The 20,075-nt window shown below is 38.5% G+C and overlaps 1 protein-coding gene across 2 annotated transcripts in view; it reads right to left on the minus strand.

Moving 5' to 3' along the window:
• kcnh1a (potassium voltage-gated channel, subfamily H (eag-related), member 1a) overlaps window positions 1-20,075 on the minus strand; it is a 263,321-nt gene that overhangs the window by 215,626 nt on the left and 27,620 nt on the right. For both annotated transcript variants that reach the window (XR_012099590.1, XM_073050741.1), the window contains exons 3-6: window positions 16,867-16,973; window positions 15,774-15,902; window positions 13,036-13,154; window positions 2,993-3,385 (exon numbers count right to left, since the gene is read on the minus strand). Coding sequence is in view for 1 of the 2 variants with exons in the window: in XM_073050741.1 (XP_072906842.1) it covers window positions 2,993-3,385; window positions 13,036-13,154; window positions 15,774-15,902; window positions 16,867-16,973 (748 nt within the window). In the remaining variant the exon portion in view is untranslated. The remainder of the gene's footprint in view (window positions 1-2,992; window positions 3,386-13,035; window positions 13,155-15,773; window positions 15,903-16,866; window positions 16,974-20,075) is intronic.

The raw sequence follows: 20,075 nt of genomic DNA on the forward strand, positions 1-20,075 counted from the left end.
GCTGGTGACTAGGGGTGTTCCACAGAGGTCTGTGTTGGCACCAATTCTTTTTATATTATATGTCAATGATTTCAATGATGGAATAGATGGCTTTGTTTTCAGACAATAGGAAGAGAGGTGGAGGGGCAGGTAGTTTTGAGGAAGAGAAGAGGCTCCTAAAGGACTTCGAAAGATTAGGAGAATGGTCAATGAAATGGCAGATGGAATACAGTGTTGGGAAGTATATGGTCATGCACTTTAGTAGAAGAAATGAACGGGTTGACTGTTTTCTAAATGGAGAGAAAGTACAAAAAAAAAGAGGCACAAAGGGACTTGGGAGTCCTTGTGCAGGATTCCCTAAAGGTTAATTTGTAGATTGAGTCAGTGGTGAGGAAGGCAAATGCAAAGTTAGCATTCATTTCAAGAGGACTGGAATATAAAAGCAAGGATGTCATTTTGCGACTTTATTAAGCACTGGTGAGACCTCACTTGGATTATTGTGAGCAGTTTTTGGCCCCTTAGAAAGGATGCACTGAAACTGGAAGGGGTTCAAAGGAAGTTCACGAAAATGATTTCAGGACTGAATGGCTTGTCATATGAAGAGTGTTTGAGGCTCTGGGCCTGTATTCACTAGAATTCAGAAGAATGAGGGGTGACCTCATTGAAACCTATCGAATGGTGAAAGGCCTTGATAGAGTGGATGTGGGGAAGATGTTTTCTATGGTGGGAGAGTCTAAGACCAGAAGACATAGCCTCAGGATAGATGGGTGTCCATTATTGAAGACCTCCAGCACCCAGGGCATGCCCCTTTCTCACTGTTACCATCAGGTAGGAGATACAGAAGCCTGAAGGCACACACTCAGCAATTCAGGAACAGCTTCTTCCCCTCTGCCATCCAATTCCGAAATGGACATTGAATCTTTGGACACTACCTCACTTTTTAAAAAATATATGGTATTTCTATTTTTGCACTTTTTAACCTATTCAATATACATAATTGATTTACTTGTTTATTTTTTTAAAAAATATTTAATATTATTTTTATTTCTTCTTTTTTCTCTGCTAGATTATGTATTGCATTGAACTGTTGCTGCTGAGTTAACAAATTTCACGTCACACGCCGGTAATAATAAACCTGATTCTGATTCTGATTAAGGGATACAGGGAGAAGGCAGATGATCAGGGCTGAGAGGAAAATTGGATCAGCCATGATGAAATAGGGGAGCCGACTCAATAGGCCATTTGGCCTAATTCTGCTCCTATGTCTTATGGTCTTGTCAATTCCTTTTGGAAATCTAAATATGCTACATCTACAAGTTCCCTTCTGTCACCTCCCTTTGAGCAATCATACTTTATGAAAGCAGGTTTGATTTTATTCAGCTTTCCTGTGTGATTAATTATTTCCTGCTTGATTATTTATCCTAGCATCTTGCTAAAAGTAAAAGTCAAACTGACTGCCCACACCTTTGTCTTCCTTCCTTTTTGAAAAAGGAAATGCACTGGCTCTTTTCAAGTCTTCATTCCAGATCTTAGTGAGTTTTGAAAAATTTCAGCCAATGTATCCACTATCTCTGCAGCCACTTCCTTTAAAACCCTTGGATGCAGGCCATTAATCCTGTTGATTTATCCACTTTTAAACTAAGGAATTTCTCGAATACTTTATCCTTTGTCCTTTGATTTTTAGAAGTCCCTGAATGTTATCTGAAATTAGCTCATCCATTATCTTATCAATATTTGCAGAGACTAATAAAAATTAACACAATAAACATTTGCTAACGTATCTATCAGTTTGCAAAATGCATTTGAGTGTTTGAATTCTAATTCTTGGAGTAACATGTAATGTTCAGTGAGGCTCAATGAGTAACATAATCCATATTATGCTTCAGAATATAGTCCTAATATACACTATGGCGGTATTCAATTCAGAATAATGGCTTGTGGATTCCAAATAAAATTTCAGTTTTTCAGTGGTTCCAGGGAATGGCTATCCAAAACTAACTCCTCCAATTTAGAACACATCTAGGTGAATTTTCTCTGCATTCTCTCAAGTGCCATCACATTCTTTCTCTAGCATGGCAACCAGAATTACATATAACACATCAAAAGCAGCTTCACCAGTGTCTTGTAAAGTTGCAACATAACACTGCAACTCTTATATATATTCTGTGATCTGACCTTTGAAGGAACAAATTTGCTGATTACCCTGCACAGAGAGTGAAGGTGAAAATAACCTCCCCTAAATCATTCCTCAACTGCAAGGATTTATTTCACCTCTAATTGTCCTCCTTCCTGAAGACAGCAAGTTCAGCTTTGCACTTACCTGCATGTTCACTGAAAGAAATCAATTGACTAAGGATCTGATTAAGTAACAGAGGGTGCAAGTAAGACTCACAAGGATGTTGCTGGGACTGCAAGGTTTGAGTTACAAAGAAAGATTAGATGGGGTGATACTGCTTTATCAGGAATAAAGGAGGCTGTGGGGTGACCTTATAGAGGTTTATAAAATGGAGGGTCATAAATAAGGTGGATGATCTTTTTCCGAGTGTGGGTGAGTCTAAAACTAGACGGTATAGGTTAACATAAGGGGGAAAGATTTAAAGGGGTCCTCTAGAGCAGGCTTTGCACATGGTGGGTGGTAGGTATATGGTATGAGCTAACAAAGGAAGAAGTAGGGGCAAGTAAAATAACAATATTTCAAAGACCTTTGGGCAGGTTGATAGTTAGGAAAGGTTTAGAAGGAAATAAGCTGAAAGCAGGCAGTTAGAATTAGCTCAGGAAAGATTCTTCAGCATGGACATGTTGGGCTGAAGGGCATATTTCAGTGCATTATAACTCCACGGGTCTCTGGTTTTCATAAAAAACACATTTCAGTAAGAATGATTGAAAACACTCTGGATTTAAAAAAAGATATACTTTCCTCTTTCTACACTGGATCTGAAGTAAGTTACTTGATTCCTGAAATATATTTTGATTTAAAAAAATTAATTCAGAGAATAACTTTTCATATACTCACCTCATCAACATTCTCAAAGGCGTTGATAACATCATATGGCAAACAGGAGAGGAGATCTATTACAAACCAAGTCTTCAAGTAGTTCATGCGGATGAGTTTAGGATCTGAAATTACTTCCCCTGCTGGCCCAACAAAAGTGGTATGAAAATTGAGGACAATGTCTACCAAAAAGATTACATCAACTATGCTGTCAACCACCAACCAAGTCACATTGTTTTGTTTGGTCTTGAAGGAGACATTGTATGGAACCATGATTGCAGTGTAGAAGGTCAGGATCAGAATAATCCAATCCCAGGAAGTTTTGAATGCACAGTAATGCAGGATGATATGGGGTGGAGTCTTTGGTGCTTCTTGTTTGTACTGTGGAAGAATCTCAGAACCAAGCTGTAAAACCTGCATGGAAAAGACACAACCAAAATATATCATTATTAGATATTAACATACTAACATTTTAATCAATATAGTATACTTCAGAAGTGTGAACATAGCAGCAGATCAGCTATTTCTCTTTGGCAAGTGATTTGGAAACAAGTGCCTGAGAAATGACAACAGTGGACAATCCTGTGTTAGACCTGACAAAGGATCAAAGATCCCATTCTAATGGAGATTCTCAGCCTACATGAAAATTGTGTTTAACTCGTTTACTTTGGGGATAATAATGGTGGCAAAGAAAGGGCAGGCAAACTGAGTAAGTATTTTAAAACAGTCTTCACTGTGGAAATTCACAAAGAATGTCAGAGGACAGAAGTGAATGTAGTCATGAATACTAAGGAGTAGGTGCTTGGGAAGCTGAAAGGTCTGCAGATAGATGTCACCCTGAACAGATGAACTAAACCGCACAAGATTAGGAGGATGAGCAAAGAAATGGCAGATGTAAACAGTGCAGGGAAGTGTATGAATATGCACATTGTTAGAAGGTATAAAGGTGTAAACTATTTCCTAAAGAAGGAGCAAATTCAGGAATCGGAGGTGTAAAGGGTCTTGGGAGCCCTAGTGCAGGATTCCCTGAAGGTTAACTTACAGGTCGAGTTGGTAGTAAAGAAGTCAAATGCAATGTTAGCATTCATTTCTAGAAGACTATAATATAAAGGCAATATGTATTCCAGTACTCACTGGACTATAGGCCCAGAAACAGAAGAACGAGAAGCATTGGTGGTGGGGTGGGAGTGCAACCTCAATGAAATCTATCAAATACTGAAAGGCCTAGATAGAGTGGTCATGCAGAGGGGGTTTCCAATAACGGGAGACTTTAGGACCAGAGGGTACAGCCCTCAGAATACAAGGATGACCCTTTAGAGCAAATATGAGGAAGAATTTCTTTAATCAGAGAGTGGTGAATTTGTAGAATTCATTGCCACAGACAGCTATGGAGGTCAAGTAATTGGCTATACCTGTATTTAAATTGGAGATTGATAGATTCTTCATTAGTTTGGGAACTAGAAGTTATGGGAAGAAGGAAGAACGTGGCTGAGAGTAAAATATAATTCAGCCATGATCAAATGGCAGAGTAGACTCAATAGGCCAATTAGCCTAATTTTGCTCCTATGTCTTATGGTCTTTAAATCATGTCCAACTGTTTGGTATGTGTTATTTAATGTTTAAAAAGTCAAATTATAGTCTTTTTTTCCAACATATTTACATTAACCTTAATATTTTGCAAATGTTCCGGGATATGAAAAACATTTTAAACTCTTCAAAATTGCAGACTTTGACAAAAAGAAATGTTGCACCCCCACACTCCCATAGTCTATTCCCCATCCCTCTATCTTTGTGCATCAAAGCCTGCCAGAGATGTCCAGTGACGTCAGCAATATTGTTACGAATGAAGGGAGCAAAGTCGCCCCCCCCTTTTTGAGAATCGCAAAATCGCTATTATTTCGGGTCTGATACCCAGGAAATGAGAGAGATACACATCATGTCAGTAATGAGAGGGAGACGCAGGATAACAGAAAAGGCAGTTGTTATAGACAATGCAGAATACACAAGGTGGAATGTCTCCTACTGACAAAGAGAGAGATTACTGCTATTCTCTCTTGAAGGAGGAATTGTGTATTGAGTACTGTACTATTCATTGAAACCCCTCAGGGGGCAACCAGAGGGGTCTGGTTGAGGGATTGCATCATCCCAACCTGATTGACACCTGAGACCCTGTGAGTGAGGATAAAAGTAGGGTCCAGACGCACCAGGAGAAAGGCTACGAGACCGGTGGGGGGCTTGTGTGTGTGTCCACCTTTGCCTGGGTGACGAGTCCTCCACGGAACGGTCTAGCTAAAGGACGGATACGGATCAAGATCGTAACAAGGAAAGTCAGCAAGTTTTTCTCTCTCTCTCTCTCTCTCTCTCTCTCCAACAATTGCCACACGGTGATCAGCAACGACAGCAGCCTGTATGAACTGAACTGAACTTTATATTTCCATCGGACAATTCATTATCCCCTAGACAATGATAGAGCTTATTTCTTATTGATTATTATTATACCCGCACTTTTAGGTTTAGTATTGACGACGTATATTATCTGTATATTTGCATTGATATTATTTTTGTGTATTTTTACTAATAAATACTGTTAAAAATAGTATCATCAGACTTCAACGGCTACTCCTATCTTTGCTGGTAAGACACCTAGTTACGGGGTTCATAACAATACACTATTTGAAGCCATGTTGTTACTTAGACTTCACCACAATTCCAAGATGCAGAGGGCCCTTTGTAACCCAACCAGATGAATGAAGCAAAAAGCAGGGGGTGACTCCAACTGATCAGCAGGGTTCAGGAAGATCCAGCCCATTATTCTGATCAATTAGTTTGTTCAAACTGATAAATGGCATTACAATTTTAACAAAACAAATTCAATTTCTCAATGGTAGTTATCACTGAGTATTTCAAAAGAACAAGGTTCATAGTAAACAAATGTTCTCAAGGAGTGGTGGCTGACAAGGGAATCATTGTTAACATATGTTTATGCATCTTTGCTGTCACTCCTAACCAGGGTAAGTACAGACTTGTGAGATAACAGCCCAGTCAGTCAGACACTTCCAATGTCAAAGTAGGTTTGTGAGCAATGAATTTTACTAAGTACATTGATTGGATTTTAGCTCTGATTTTAATCAAGGCAGAGAAGGTTAAAACTCCACCCAAAGGCTTAGGAAGACTTTTCTAAATAGCCAATTCCTACTTTTTTGAGGTAATTTACTTGATCATCATGAGCTATAGGACATTCAGAACGTCACCCTTTGCTCTGACAAACTGATGGGAATCCTGCCATGTACAGTGTTGCTAACTCACAACTCCAGAAACCACGGCTTAATTCTGATCACTCAAGCAGTTTGCATGTTCTCCCTATGACTGTGTGTGTTTCCACAAGGAACTCTAGTTTTCTCTCAGCTCCCAAATATGACTATATCTGAGTGTAAGTAAGTAGCCCATGAACCAAAGTGTGGTTAACAGGCATTTGAGAGAGTATATGTGGCAAGGATGTAAGGAGACAGAAAATAGGACTGATGGGATTGGTCTGCTGGATGCCAGCATTAGCCCAATGGGTGAAAGCTGGCTGTGTTGTAGTAATTAAGCCTACTGGGTTCTCAACCAGGAAAACCATCTTGTGCTCAGATGGCCAAATAATTTAACCTCAAATGAATACTGCCCCATACAGGAAATTTTGTGCAAGCACTAGCAGAAAGAAAATGGCATACTCTACAACACTCGGGTGTCTTTTCAACTTCAAAGTCGGTCCTTTCATCCAACCCTTTACAATTTAAAATTGAATTAATATAAAATAAAATATTTTGGAAATATTAGTAAGTCAAACAGTTAGTAAATAAGTCAAGTGTTAGAAGGTCAATTCTGATGAAAGGTCATTGACTTGAAATATTAACTCTGCTTCTCTCTCCCCAGATGCTGCCCAACCTGCTGAGTACTTCCAGCAATTTCTGATTTTATTTCAGATTTCCAGCATCTGCAATTATTTTACATCATTATGGATTGTTTTGGGTTTATCAGTTGAAATGAAACCTCGGAAATCTGGAAACAGTTTGAAAGGACAATTGAGTACATGACATAAGAGTAAGATGTTCTTACTAATTTCATGTAAAGCTTTGGGGTGCAAATTAACAATCAGAACAGCACATAGTACATAGTCACCCAGGAGAATCTGAGTGTAAAACCAACAGCTCAGGAGATACAAGAAGATGCAAAACATCCAGATGCCCAGATCAATGCAATCACAATGGGATGGTCTTATACATCTTATTGTGCAGTATGGATTAGGTTATGAAACCTGATCATTGCATTGCTAAAGAATAAAAATTGCCTTAAAATAGGCAAAGGCGGACTCATTTAATGGGATTCCATAAGTAACATATTGCATATGCAGAAACCTAAAAAGGACCAATATTCTTAAAATACTCAGCAACTCGGGTAGCATCTCTAAAGAAAGAAACAGAAATGTTTCAGTTCAATTTCCTTTCCTCAGAATTCATATTAAGTTCCATGAAAGTACACTGACATGAAAAGTCAGTATTATTTCTCTCCCCATGATTACCTAACCAGCTTATCATTTCCAATATTTTCTGCTCTTATTCCTTTGAGATATAATGTATTGGAATATCTCTTATAGAGATCATAATGCACAAGATTTCTTATAACATACTTATGTTCTCCAATGTACACTAACCACTATTCCACTCCCTCCCCTACAAAAAAAGTATGATTCAGCTTTTACTTAAGTTTTTAAAAGATAAATTCTCAACTTCTTATTGGTTTCAACAATTTCAAGTATTCAGGAATCACTGAGATTTCCACAGTCAAATCCTTAAAGGTCAGTAATGTTATTGTATGTTCCTCTGTGTAGACATATCAGGGTTTAAAGGTGTAAAAGTGATTGCTCATAATCATCAATAATACTCCTCAATAATGTTTTCAGATATCAGTGTATTTGTTGGCACTGATAAAATCCCATCCACTTTTACATATCCAGAAAAGCATGACTAACAACCTCTACCAAACAGCTTGGCTAAGTATAAAAAAAACCTAAAGTTATCAAATTTGAGCAGCAATTATATCTGGGATCACTGAGCTGTAACACCAACCATATTTCAAAGAGTAAGTAGAATACCAATTTTAACACATATGAGGAAGAGACATCAAATCACAGGTAAAGTTGTACTAATTGGTGATTTCAACTTCCCCTCATATTGACTGTTCTGCCTGAGTGCTAAGGGATTAGATGGAGCAGAATTTGTTAAATGTGTCCAAGGAAGTTCTATGAAGCAATATATAGATGACCGTACAAGAGAAGGGAAACTCCTCTTCGGAAATTAGGCTGGACAAGTAGTTAATGTGTCAATGGGAGAGCCATTTGGGACCAGTGAATATGATGCCATTAATTTCATGGCACATCATGGACTGGATAGGACTGGTTCTCAAGTTAAAGTCCTAAGACTAATTTGATCGTATGATACAGGAACTTTCAAAAGTCGACAGGAGAAACTGTTTGCAGTTAAAGAGATGTCCTAAAGTAGGAGTAAACTTAAGAAGGAAGTTAGAAGGGCAAAAAGGGGGAATGAGATAGTTTCGGCAGTTCAAGGAAAGGGGGATCCTAAGAAGGACCTGTTTCTATGCTAAATTAAACAAGTAAAGATGACAACATGTATCATGTTTTAAATAATTCATGACATCAGAGGTTTTCAAACAGTAAATTGGAAGGAGAGCAGTGCATGTATTGCTATTCATCTTGATGATAAAGGTATGTGCATGTTCTGTTCAGAAAACTGGTAATTGCTAATCTCAGCTTTGCAACAAGGACTTCAAAGCACAAAGTGTTTGAAGTAATAGCAGTTCTGAAATCTTAGCAGAATTTTTACCATGGAAACCAATTATTAGCGTCACCTAAGAATCATATCAGTAAATCAAAAAGAGCTAAACGTCACAGGGTAAGTGCTTAATAGCATCCACTTTTTAAACACACATTTTTGTAATATAGTTTAAAATGTTATATTATGCTGAACCCCGTTTCTAATGTACACCTTACAATCCAGTGATCAGTGATTAACATTCAATAAAATTATATTTGCATAATACTCATAATAATTTTCTTTTGTGTCCTGATTCCATTTTAGTTCTCTCATTATTTACAATGCAAGATTCAGGTACAATTATTTGTCATTTAATAGCACAAATTTAATTCCACAACAATCTTTGATGCAAACCAAACCATTTTCAGCAAAGTAAATTTAGGAAGTAGTGGACAGCATGATTTCAGATAGAAATTTAAAATCTCCTTAACATACTGTATAATGAATTACTATGGAAAATAGTGACAGACAAATATATCAGCCATCTTTGCATACAGACTATGAGATGAATGAACATCCACGTCAGTAACTCAGAGCTGAAAATTTATCTCTGGCTGCTTCCAAGCTCACAGACAGGAAAAGTACCAGCAAAACATTGCAATTTTATATTTTGATAATGAAAATTTTTGAAGACTTTGAACAATGATTAAGAAAGCATAAAATGGCAGAATATCATTTTGTCAGATTATATTTACTGCATTCAGTACCAGAATTTGAAGAGAACACTCCCGCTTTGAAGCAGAAAGCTGTAATTTCAAACCCCACTCCAGAAAATCAAGTACAAAGTCAACAGAGAGACTTTAGCATCTACTGGATGTGAAGAGGTGCAGACTTTTGAGATGTTAATTTAACCCTTACATCTTCTCTCAATGAATGTTATAGGCCTCATACTACTATTTTGAAGGAGGGCAGAGGACTTCTTCCCAGGATTCTGGTGAGTATTTATTCCTCAGTTTCAGAATTATAGAATTGTTAGGGTACAGGAATAAGTCCCTTCAGTCTATTAAGTCCTTAGCCTCTTCAGAGCAAGCCTGTCAGTGACATTTTCCTGCTCTTTCCTGACATCCCCACAAAATTATTCCATTTTAAACATCTATCCAATTTCCTTTTGAAGGCACTGATTTATTCTTCTTCCACCGCTCTTACTGGTGATGAAATACAGATTCTAACTGTTCTAAGTAAAAATGTTTTTTTTAAATTTCCTCACATCTTTTGCCCAAAACTTTAAACACGAACCCCAGGTCTTTGAACATCTTCCAAAAGAAATAATGTTACTCTATCTACCCTATCTAAACCTGCCATTATCTTCTGGACTTGTATCAAACCTCCTCATATCTTATTGCCAAGAGGAACAATCTTATTCCTTTAAGCTTGCAGCTGAATTCCCACATTCTAGTAAATCTTTTCCTAACTCTCTCCAGAGCTTGATATCCTTTCTGCTGCCTAGAATATTCACTTGTGTCCTTATCAGTGCTTTAGGCAGATGTGTACGATGCTTGATCTATCTCAGCCTCCTCCAGGATTTCTCAGCATGATGGATGTCAGTCTCCAACCAATTAGATTCACTGCACGTGATATCAAGAGAAGGCTAAAGGCAATGGATACAGCAAAGGCTATGGGTCCTGACAACATTCTAACCGTACTACAGTAGACTTGTGCTCCACGACTTGAAATGTCCTTGGCCAAACTGATACAGTACAGCTGCAATACTGCTATCCACTAAACAATGTGAAGAACTGCCCAGGTACGTCCTGTTCACAAGAGCGAGGATCAATCCGGCCCAGCCAATTATCGCCCTATCATCAAGATGGCGGCGCGACGACGCAGGGCGCAGCGGCCACTCCAGTAAGGAATATCCGTTATCTGTAAGTAGGGGCCGTGCACAATCCTGATTTGATTGGGACGGATGTGTGAAGCACGGAGGAACATCTGGCGAAACTTCTGACATGCCTGTGCTGCTGACGCTGCTACTGAGCGATCGGAGAGATCTCCAGAGAGGAAGGCCCCGAATCCTCGGCTTTGCCTGTTGCTTGGTGGCCGGAGCCGGGGTTGAAGCACTCGGCAGAGATGGTGCTCGGTGCTCGGTGTCGGAGGGCTGGTCGGAGGCACGAAGTTGTCGGAAGTTTTTCGGACGGACTCACAGTTGGCTGTGCTCGGGTGCTTCCAGAGGCTGCATCGGGAAGTTTTGCCACGTTGGAGGTTTCTTCCTTCTGCCATCTGCGTGAGATGATGGGCTATCTGGGACTTTGAGACTTTTTTTTACCGTGCCCATGGTCTGCTCTTATCAAATTATGGTATTGCTTTGCACTGTTGTAACTGTATGTTATAATTATGTGGTTTTTTTGGTCAGTTAGTCTTGGTCTGTCTTGTGTTTATGTGATATCATACTGGAGGAACATTGAATTTCCCCTTGGGGATGAATAAAGTATCTATCTATCTATCTATCTATCTATCTATCAGTCTATTTTTGAACATCAGCAATGTATAACAGTGCTATCAAGCAGCTCTTGCTCTGCAGCACTCTGTTCACAGAAGTTCCCTCTGGGCACCACTAAAGTCACCCAGCTCCTGACTCATTGCAGCCTTAGTGTAAACCTTGGACAATGGCCCTCAACTCCAGAGATGATGTGAGTGTAGCTGCCCTTGATGTCAAGCCAGCATTTGACTGAGTATGGCATCAAAGCACCCTAGCTAAACTGGAGTCAGTGGGCATCAAGGGGAATTCCTCTGCTGGTTGGAATCATACCTGTCACCAAGGAAGGAGACTGTGGTGGTTGGAGGTCAATCATCTCAGCTGCAGGACATCTCTGCAGGAGTTCCTCAGGGTAATTCCTAGGCCCTACCATATTCAGTTGCTTAATGAAGCAGCAGAGTATGGTTGAGCCTAGAACAACAAGTGATGACCTTTCTTCATCTGAAAGCTCAGAACTAGGGAGGGTCACTATTGATTACACAATGTTCAGCACCACTTGTGCCTCCTCAGATAAGGAAGCAGTCCACACTGAAATGCAGCAAAACACGGACAATATCCAGGCCACACCACAAAAGTACCAGCAATGGCAATATCCAGTAAGAGAAAATCCAGCCATCACCCCCAACCTTCAATGGCAATATAATTCAATGAATCCCCACATCAATATCCAGGGGATTACTATAGTTCAGAAAATGAACCGAAGTTTTTACACAATAGTCTGTAAGAACTGATCATAGAGAAGAAATGCTGCAGCACTTCCTAACTCCATAAAGCCTGCCCACCACCTACAAGGAGTGTGACAGAACAGCCTTCATTTGCCTGGATGAGTGCAAGTTCAACAACACTCAAGAAACGCAACACCGTACAGACGTCACAGCTCACTTGACCAACAACCCGCCACAACCATTCACTCACGCACAGGAGCTGTAGCAACTCACTGGGTTCCTAAGACAGCACGTTCCTAACCTATGACCTCAGCTAGAAGTGTGAGGGCAGCCCAAGCATAGGAATGCCACAGCCTGGAGGTTGTCCTGCAAGCCACACCAAGCCACACCAAGCCACACCAAGCTGACTTGGAAATTATCATGACTGAATCTCTCTCCCTAATCACAGTGCAGCTATACCTGCACCTCAATGACTGCAGCTCACCATCACCTACTCAAGGATAATGGACAATCAAATGCTGGTTCAGCCCACAAAGCTCACATCTCTTGAATGAAGTGAAAATCAAAATTAACACAACTTTTCTCCTTTTGTACTATGACATATATAGTATGAAGGATTCCATATCCTTTATTAGCCACTTAGTCAAAATGTCATGTAGCTTTCAAAGATTTATGCACATGTACACCCAGCCCTTTCTGTTCCTGCATACTCTATAAGACAATGCTATATGGTTTATATTAACTCATCTTACTCTTTTAATTGAATAGATAATTTCACCATGTTAAATTTCATCTGCCACTTGATTTTTGGTAATTGCTATCCTCCTCATTGTTTATGACACTTCGAAATATTACACCACTCGAAATTTTGCATTTTACTCTGTTCAACTACTTTCTTTGGAAAGTAGTTGATTGACTGCAAACTGACTAAAATATCCCATGGTTATGAAAATGTAAGACAGAGCCAAATTATTCCTTTATCACCTACACAATAAGGAAAAGACTAACTTGTTTGACATAATTTCACAACCATTTTATTATTAGCAGCCTCACCTCAGCCAGCCGTGAGTGCTTGTGTATACTTTCTCCTTTGTGCACAGCGGGAGCAAGTTGTTGTAAAACACCTCTGCTGCTTGTGAGTGCCCTTGTCAGACGAGCAAATTTACCCCAGCCTGCAGATACACGAAGCAGTTTCAAAATCACACCATCCACCAACCAGTAATAAACACACAAGAAAATATGAAACAAGAAAAGACTGTATAAATTTGTCCATTTATCATAACGGAGTCAACCACTTCTATTATCCATGAAAGGAAGAAATATAAGTGCCTTTCTGATCCTACTTGTCAAGTTAAATTGCTGGGCCAGATTGCACTAGCACCTGCAGCAGATAATGAATAGAGACAAGTCCATCACAATGTGTGCATCAGCACTCTTTGGCTTCTGCACTGGCACAATGCAATGCAGAAATGTAGATGTCTACATTCAATCTCTTGCTCAATGGTGGGTCCACCAGCACTCTAAAACTTACTGAGCAAAGAGGTCAGATACATCTAGTAATTGGTTCCTCATCTTTACATTCACCAATGTGGTCACATTTTGTGTGGCTCTATTTGTTTGGATAGGTGACTAGCCTGCATGCAAATCGTGTGATCAGCTAAGTTTCTTCATTATCTTTCTATATTTCATTTTACATTTATAAATGTAAATAATTTGTAACAGTTTGTAATATATAATTATTTCATTAGTTTTATTTTTAATTAAATATTGATATCAATTTTAACTGCTTTGGGGTGTTTCATACACTGCTGAAGGCCATCAGGGTACCGCAGAGGATGAGGCCTTGCCCAGAGGCCTGGCTGATTTTGTAGCACACTCTGGTGGTGGAGAGCATTCTGACTGGCTGCATCACCATGTGGTATTGGGGGTGGGGTTTACGGCGCAGGATCGAAATAAGTTGCAGAAAATTGTGAAATTAGTCTGCTCCATCATGGATACCAGCCTCAACACTGATAAGGAGCGGTGCCTTCGGAAGACAGTGTCCACCATTAAGGATCCCCACCACCCAAGACATGCCTTCTTCACACTGTTACCATCAGGAAGGAGGTACAGAAGCCTGAAAACAGATACACAGTGATTCTTGAAAAGCTTCTTCTCCTCTGCCATCCGATTTCTAAATGGACAATGAACCCATGAACACTACCTCACTACTTTTTTGTTTCTGCCATTTTGCATGACTTATTTTAACTTAACTATTGAATAGACATATATATGTAACTCAGTTTTATTCTCTATATTTATTTATCATGTATTTCATTGTACTGCTGCTGTGGAGTTAACAAATTTCATGATATACTGTAAGCTGGTGATATTAAACCTGATTCTGAATCTGTAGGATGGCTGTAGAAATGCAGTCATGAAATAGCTGAGTTTATGTGTCCATGGAGCCAGCACAGGATGATTGGTAACATGAGTCAAGCATTTTACAATCCAAAACTATAACTGATTGATTGGAAAAATTATTCTATTGTTACCTGCTGATTTTCCCAGATTTCAAATGCAGAAGTTTCTTTTAAAGTTCTGTGAACGATATCAGCAACGTCCACGAGATTTTTTAAATAAATGAATAAAAAATTCTGCAGAGTAGTCAAACATCAGACACTCTAAAATTATTTTGATCAATAAATTTTTTATGCTCTATGAAATAGAATTTTATCCTAAACTCAACCAAATTGAATAAGCTCAATCAAATTGCTTCTTACGTGCCTATCCACATTCTCACCTAGACTCATTCAGTAATGTCAACTTTCTTATCAATATGAATTCTTCACGAGATTTTATTTAGTGCTTATGCAATTAACAAACAACACAATCGTGTGCAAAAGCAGAACTTAATTAAGGGTTAATTAAGGGGAATTAAGGGTTATGGGGAAAAGGCAGGTAGGTGGAGATGAGTCCATGGCCAGATCAGCCATGATCTTACTGGATGGCGGAGCAGGCTTGACGGACCAGATGGCCGACTCCTGCTCCTATTTCTTATGTTCTTCTGTTCTTAACGTAAAGAGTCCATTCATGTCTGAACCATTAACTGTTTCCTTGTAATTTTTTCTCATCATCTTCGGTGATCACAACCTCACTCCTCTGATCAGTAAGCATTCCTTTCTAAAATGCACCCAAGGTTTTTTTGAGTCTTTCCCAGAGATAAATAATCGTGACTTTCTTCAATTCAACAATTTAACTTCTCTGCATCTTTCCCATGATCTATTTTCCAGCATTAAGCTCTTTTACCCTGATATCCCTCCCAATAATGTTCTTCAAGCATTAGCTTCTTGCTCTTTGTCATGCTAATGTGATGAGACTATTGGCTCAGATTTTGTCCTACTCACTCAAATCTAACATGCTTGGCAGGTAACTCATTACATAGACCAAAACACTTATGCTGCTAACTTAAATTGGCGCCATTTTGACATATTCTATTACAGTCATTCCCTTAGTTCTACCCATTAGCTCCCCCCACCATTCTATTGAAAACCAACTTGCATTTTTTGCTTTCCAACTTTGATAAAGCACCATAGACCTGAAACACTGACTGTTTCTCTTTCTACAGATACTCCCTGACCCGTTGAGGTATTCAAGCATTTCCTTTTTTTATTTCAAATTCAGGAGCACCTTGTCGTACTGTGATTGAAGATCATTTCTAAGCTCTTTAATATTTTTATCTGGTTGAATTTTAATTACCTCCAAGGGAGTACAATTTATAACTCAAATGTCAAAAAGGTTAGAACATTTACCTTTGGATGAATCATCTTCAATTGGTTGTTTGAAAGCTGTGATATCACTGAAGGTGCAAAGAAATAATACCACTTTGTCTTGTTCATTCCGGATAGGAGCTATCTTCATAAAGAACCAAACTGGGGTCCCTATCAAAATGAACAGTTAAGATGTCAAATGTACCTTTTCCTTTGTGCTACATGCTGTGCACGTACTGAATGTGCACATAACCGTTAATAAGAGAATATACATCTAATACATCAAAGAGAATATAGAATTCATTAAAGTAAAAAGAATGGGCTGCTAAATAAAGTGTAATCATACTGTAAGAGATATTTTGTGTTTGTGTTTTAAATACACTGGTGAAAGCATTAACTACCTGTGCATTAACATTGGGATATACAGATTTAATTTCCATCATGAGCTATTTTGAGCATACTGCTTTATGCATTCTCAGCACATTCCTCACCGTGCTCCTTTAAGGTACTGCAATAGATCCATATAGAGACTTCTGAATTTCAATCTACATTAACCAGTTTCATTAAATATGAATTCTAAACTCAGCTTGAAAGAGTGACATACAGTCTTTTTTGTTTTTGAACAAAAAACAAGTTTAATAAAAAGCAAATGCATGAAAAGGAAACATAAATTATATAAATGGATCAAAACACTTCTTGGTGAAGAAATCAGATGGAAAGATAATTTTTCTATTTTTGGTGTTGTCAGCTTCAGAACTTTTTATATTAAATTAGTTTCACAGCATCAATTTACTTTTTAAAAACTGAACGCATTTCCTGCAAACATGACACAATGCTGTTAAAAATTATGATTGATTAATGTTCTGCTCAGAAATTGTGACATCTTGTGTAACACATTTGATATATGTGTTTAATCAAGATAAAAATATGCCATATATTTGTAAGAATACTAAAAAGCATGATATTCTTGCAAAGTACACCTGAATGAAAAGTAATTATTTAGCATGAACCAAATGAAATATCCATTTCTTAATTGTGTTCACTTATATTATCTAAATTTCTGTCAAAATTAAATCTATATTATGAATTTTTGATGACATTTAAAATAGGTTCTGAATTAAATTATTTTACTTACTGTTCTTTTTATACATGAGGATTTCAAACGAGTTGATCTCATAGTTTTCAAATGTTTGTTGTACTTTTTCAGTTGTTTCTTTGTCTGTTAATTCCCCAAACATGAAGCTATGAACATAAATTAAAATTGAAATTTAATTAGAATGGTGGTAAATATTGGTAACTTGGTGAACACCACCACATTAAATTTGATTATTGGTATACACAGCTTCAAAAGAGCAAATATAAAGCATAACATTCTATACAATTTCAAATTTAACATTTCCATCTTTCACTTCAATTCTGAGTTCCTTGCTTTTTTTTAATTTTGCTCTTGTTAAAAACACCAGGCTACATAACACTGAACCCCACAGAATAACAGTTGTTTAACAGCAGTGCTCCACCAAGAATACTGATCTCCCTGGGATGCTTTGGTGGCTCCTACGCAGGCAATACGTAATCCATTGCAAAAGTGTGCAAAGTTCCCACACATCACAGCAACCTTTCAAAGACTACTGAACATAACCTTAGATATGGTGGGTAAGAGCACAGACAAGTTCAACACTGATGACATCAGATTTCAAAAATCTCCTGACAAATGTGGTTTGGCCTCTTGCCTAAAAAATTAAGTGGTGAACTGCTGATACCGAATTGGACTGACCATCTCCAGGAACAAAAAGCAGAATCAAAAATCATGAACATTATTCCATCATTCTTTCTTTTTGTAAATTTGCTACTCAGACTTCTAATTGGAACTATGCTCCAAAGAATCTTTCTGTGTGCAATTTCTTTAATGAAAAAGTCAAGCACACACAGTCCTTTTATAAAGCAACTCTTAAATTAGAGTTAAGTTCCCACATCAATTACTTTTGATTTTTCTTTCATAAGTCTTGAATGTTTAATCAGAAGACCATTCTTTTGAAGCTGACATACCTCTTGGAAGACTCACAGGATATTCCTTGTACATCAAAGTCACTTTAGAAATGAAAGCTCTATTCCAGTAATTACAAAGCCACCCCATACCTTTTTTAATTTTCAAAAGATGTGATTACACCATGCACTGCGTGAAAGTAAATTTGGACAGCACTGGAAAACGTGTTAGAATCATATAGCACAACTGGCCAGTCCAATTTACATAATGTCCATCTAAATTCTGAAGAGTAACCTCCCTTACAGTTCTGTGATCAGCCACTATTAACTGCATCATTGCTCACTTTGATGCACCATAGCAAGACCTAACTTTGTGACTGACCACTGTCAGTCGAAAGTAGTTAATACAGGTTACCTCTCAGGTTTTTCCATCTCTTAAAGAGAAATTACTGTGTAGCTGCAATGAGTGACAGAAGTTCTTTCAGAAGTTTTAGTAGCTTGCTGGTAGCTATGTCTGAATGGGCACTCCAATTTTCAGACATAAATCTCCGAGGACTTGTTTGACTTTGGGAAAAGGAGGAAAGAGGACCTTTCCCACAGGATGTCAAGAAGTCCATCAGTGACCTTCTCCACAGGTAGTTACCAACCTTCCATCAGTTGTATTGCTGTCAATAGGAGAGCAATGGGTACAATTTGCAAACCACGTCCCTCAAAGCAAGGGCATGCACAAGGCACTGGAGGGAATGACTAGTTGACATTTTTAATTATGACTCATGACAGTATTTGGTTTAGTGTCAGTTGTGACCAGGGGGGCACAGAGATAACAAGCAATAAAAGATAAGAAAGATAAGGTGTGAAATGTGGAGACTTGTTTATATATGTTGGCATGGTTCGTCCAGAAAATACATCATTTAGAGGTTATCTCTGATTCTTTTGATGGGCTGCTACATTTTTTTCAGCATTACAATCGTGGTTAAGCTACTTCCATGGCACTGTTAGGTATGAGGCTTGAGGACATTAAAAATAGAGGAAATTCATTTAGCATCAATGTCAATATTCTATGATGTTCGGAAGTGAATCCATAGGTGATTACATTTCTATACACTTGCTTTCCTTTGCCCTATTGTTGGTAGTAATCATACATTTAAAAGATGCAGTCCAAGGATTAGCTGAAGTAGGTTTTATTGATGGTACACACATAAGAATGTAAGAATATAAGAAAAAGAAAGAGAAATCCTGTGGTTGATCTTCTCCCTGATTCCTTTAATATATAAAAAATCAATATTTTAAATACTGAAACATTGCTACTGAGCCTCCACAACCCTCCAGGTAGAAAATTCCAAAGATTCACAGTCTTCTTGGTAAAGAAATTTCCACTCATCTCAGTATTAAATGGCCTATTCTTTATTTTGAAACTGTGCCACCTGGTCCTAGACTCCTCAGTCTGAGGTAACATCCTCTCTGCATGCAGCTAAGATCTCATTCTTCTGAAAGCCAAAGAACACGTTCCCAGTCTACTCAATTTCTCCTCTTATGGCAAATCTGCCAGCCCTGAAAATGGTCATGTAATTTTCCCTGTGTTCCCTCTAAGGCAAGTACATCCTATCTTACATAATAGAAATTAGAATGAAAAAGTGTGTCTCGGACTAAATCTTGCTCCACGGGGTTTCAGCAGCTGGAAAATACGAAACACTAATCTGGGAGTGGAGAGAGAAAGGACAAGAGAGAGGGAGAGGGAGTGAATGAGGTGGTGGGGGAGGGAGGAGGGAGAGAATGAGATGGGTAGGGGAAGGAAGAAGAGAAAGAAAGAGAGAAATGAAGTGTGAAAAGGAAGAAGAGAGCAAAAGATGAGGGAGAGTGGGCATGATAGATAAAGTAAAAGATATAAGGGTTGTGGAGAAGGAGTAATGGAAGGGGAAGATAATGTGGAGTAACAGAGAGCTGACAAAGGGTCTCTGCCCAAAATGTAGACGGTTTACTCTTTTCCATAGATGCTGCCTGGCCTGCTGAGTTCCTCCAGCATCTTGTGTGTGTTGCTCTGGATTTCCAGCATCTGCAGATTTTCTTGTGTTGTGAAACAGAGAGGTGATAGGGGTTACAGAGGAAGAGAGAAAGATAGGGAAGTACAGAGGGCGTGAGAGGGCTGACTGAGGGAAAGGAAGCAATTGTTCAAATAATACAGATGACTGTATGCATTTCTGAAGAGATTAAGCCTACCAGACCAAAACATGCAACAAAACATATGCTCTGTTCTCGAACCTACAGCTTCGATTACAATACGGCAGGTGTTAGTTGCTCTGAATGAAGCTCAACCACAGGCTTCGATGTTGAATCCCCAAGCAAAACATATTGCTATGTACA

Source organism: Hemitrygon akajei, chromosome 7 (assembly GCF_048418815.1).
Source record: "Hemitrygon akajei chromosome 7, sHemAka1.3, whole genome shotgun sequence".
In the NCBI taxonomy this organism is placed as follows: domain Eukaryota; kingdom Metazoa; phylum Chordata; class Chondrichthyes; order Myliobatiformes; family Dasyatidae; genus Hemitrygon; species Hemitrygon akajei.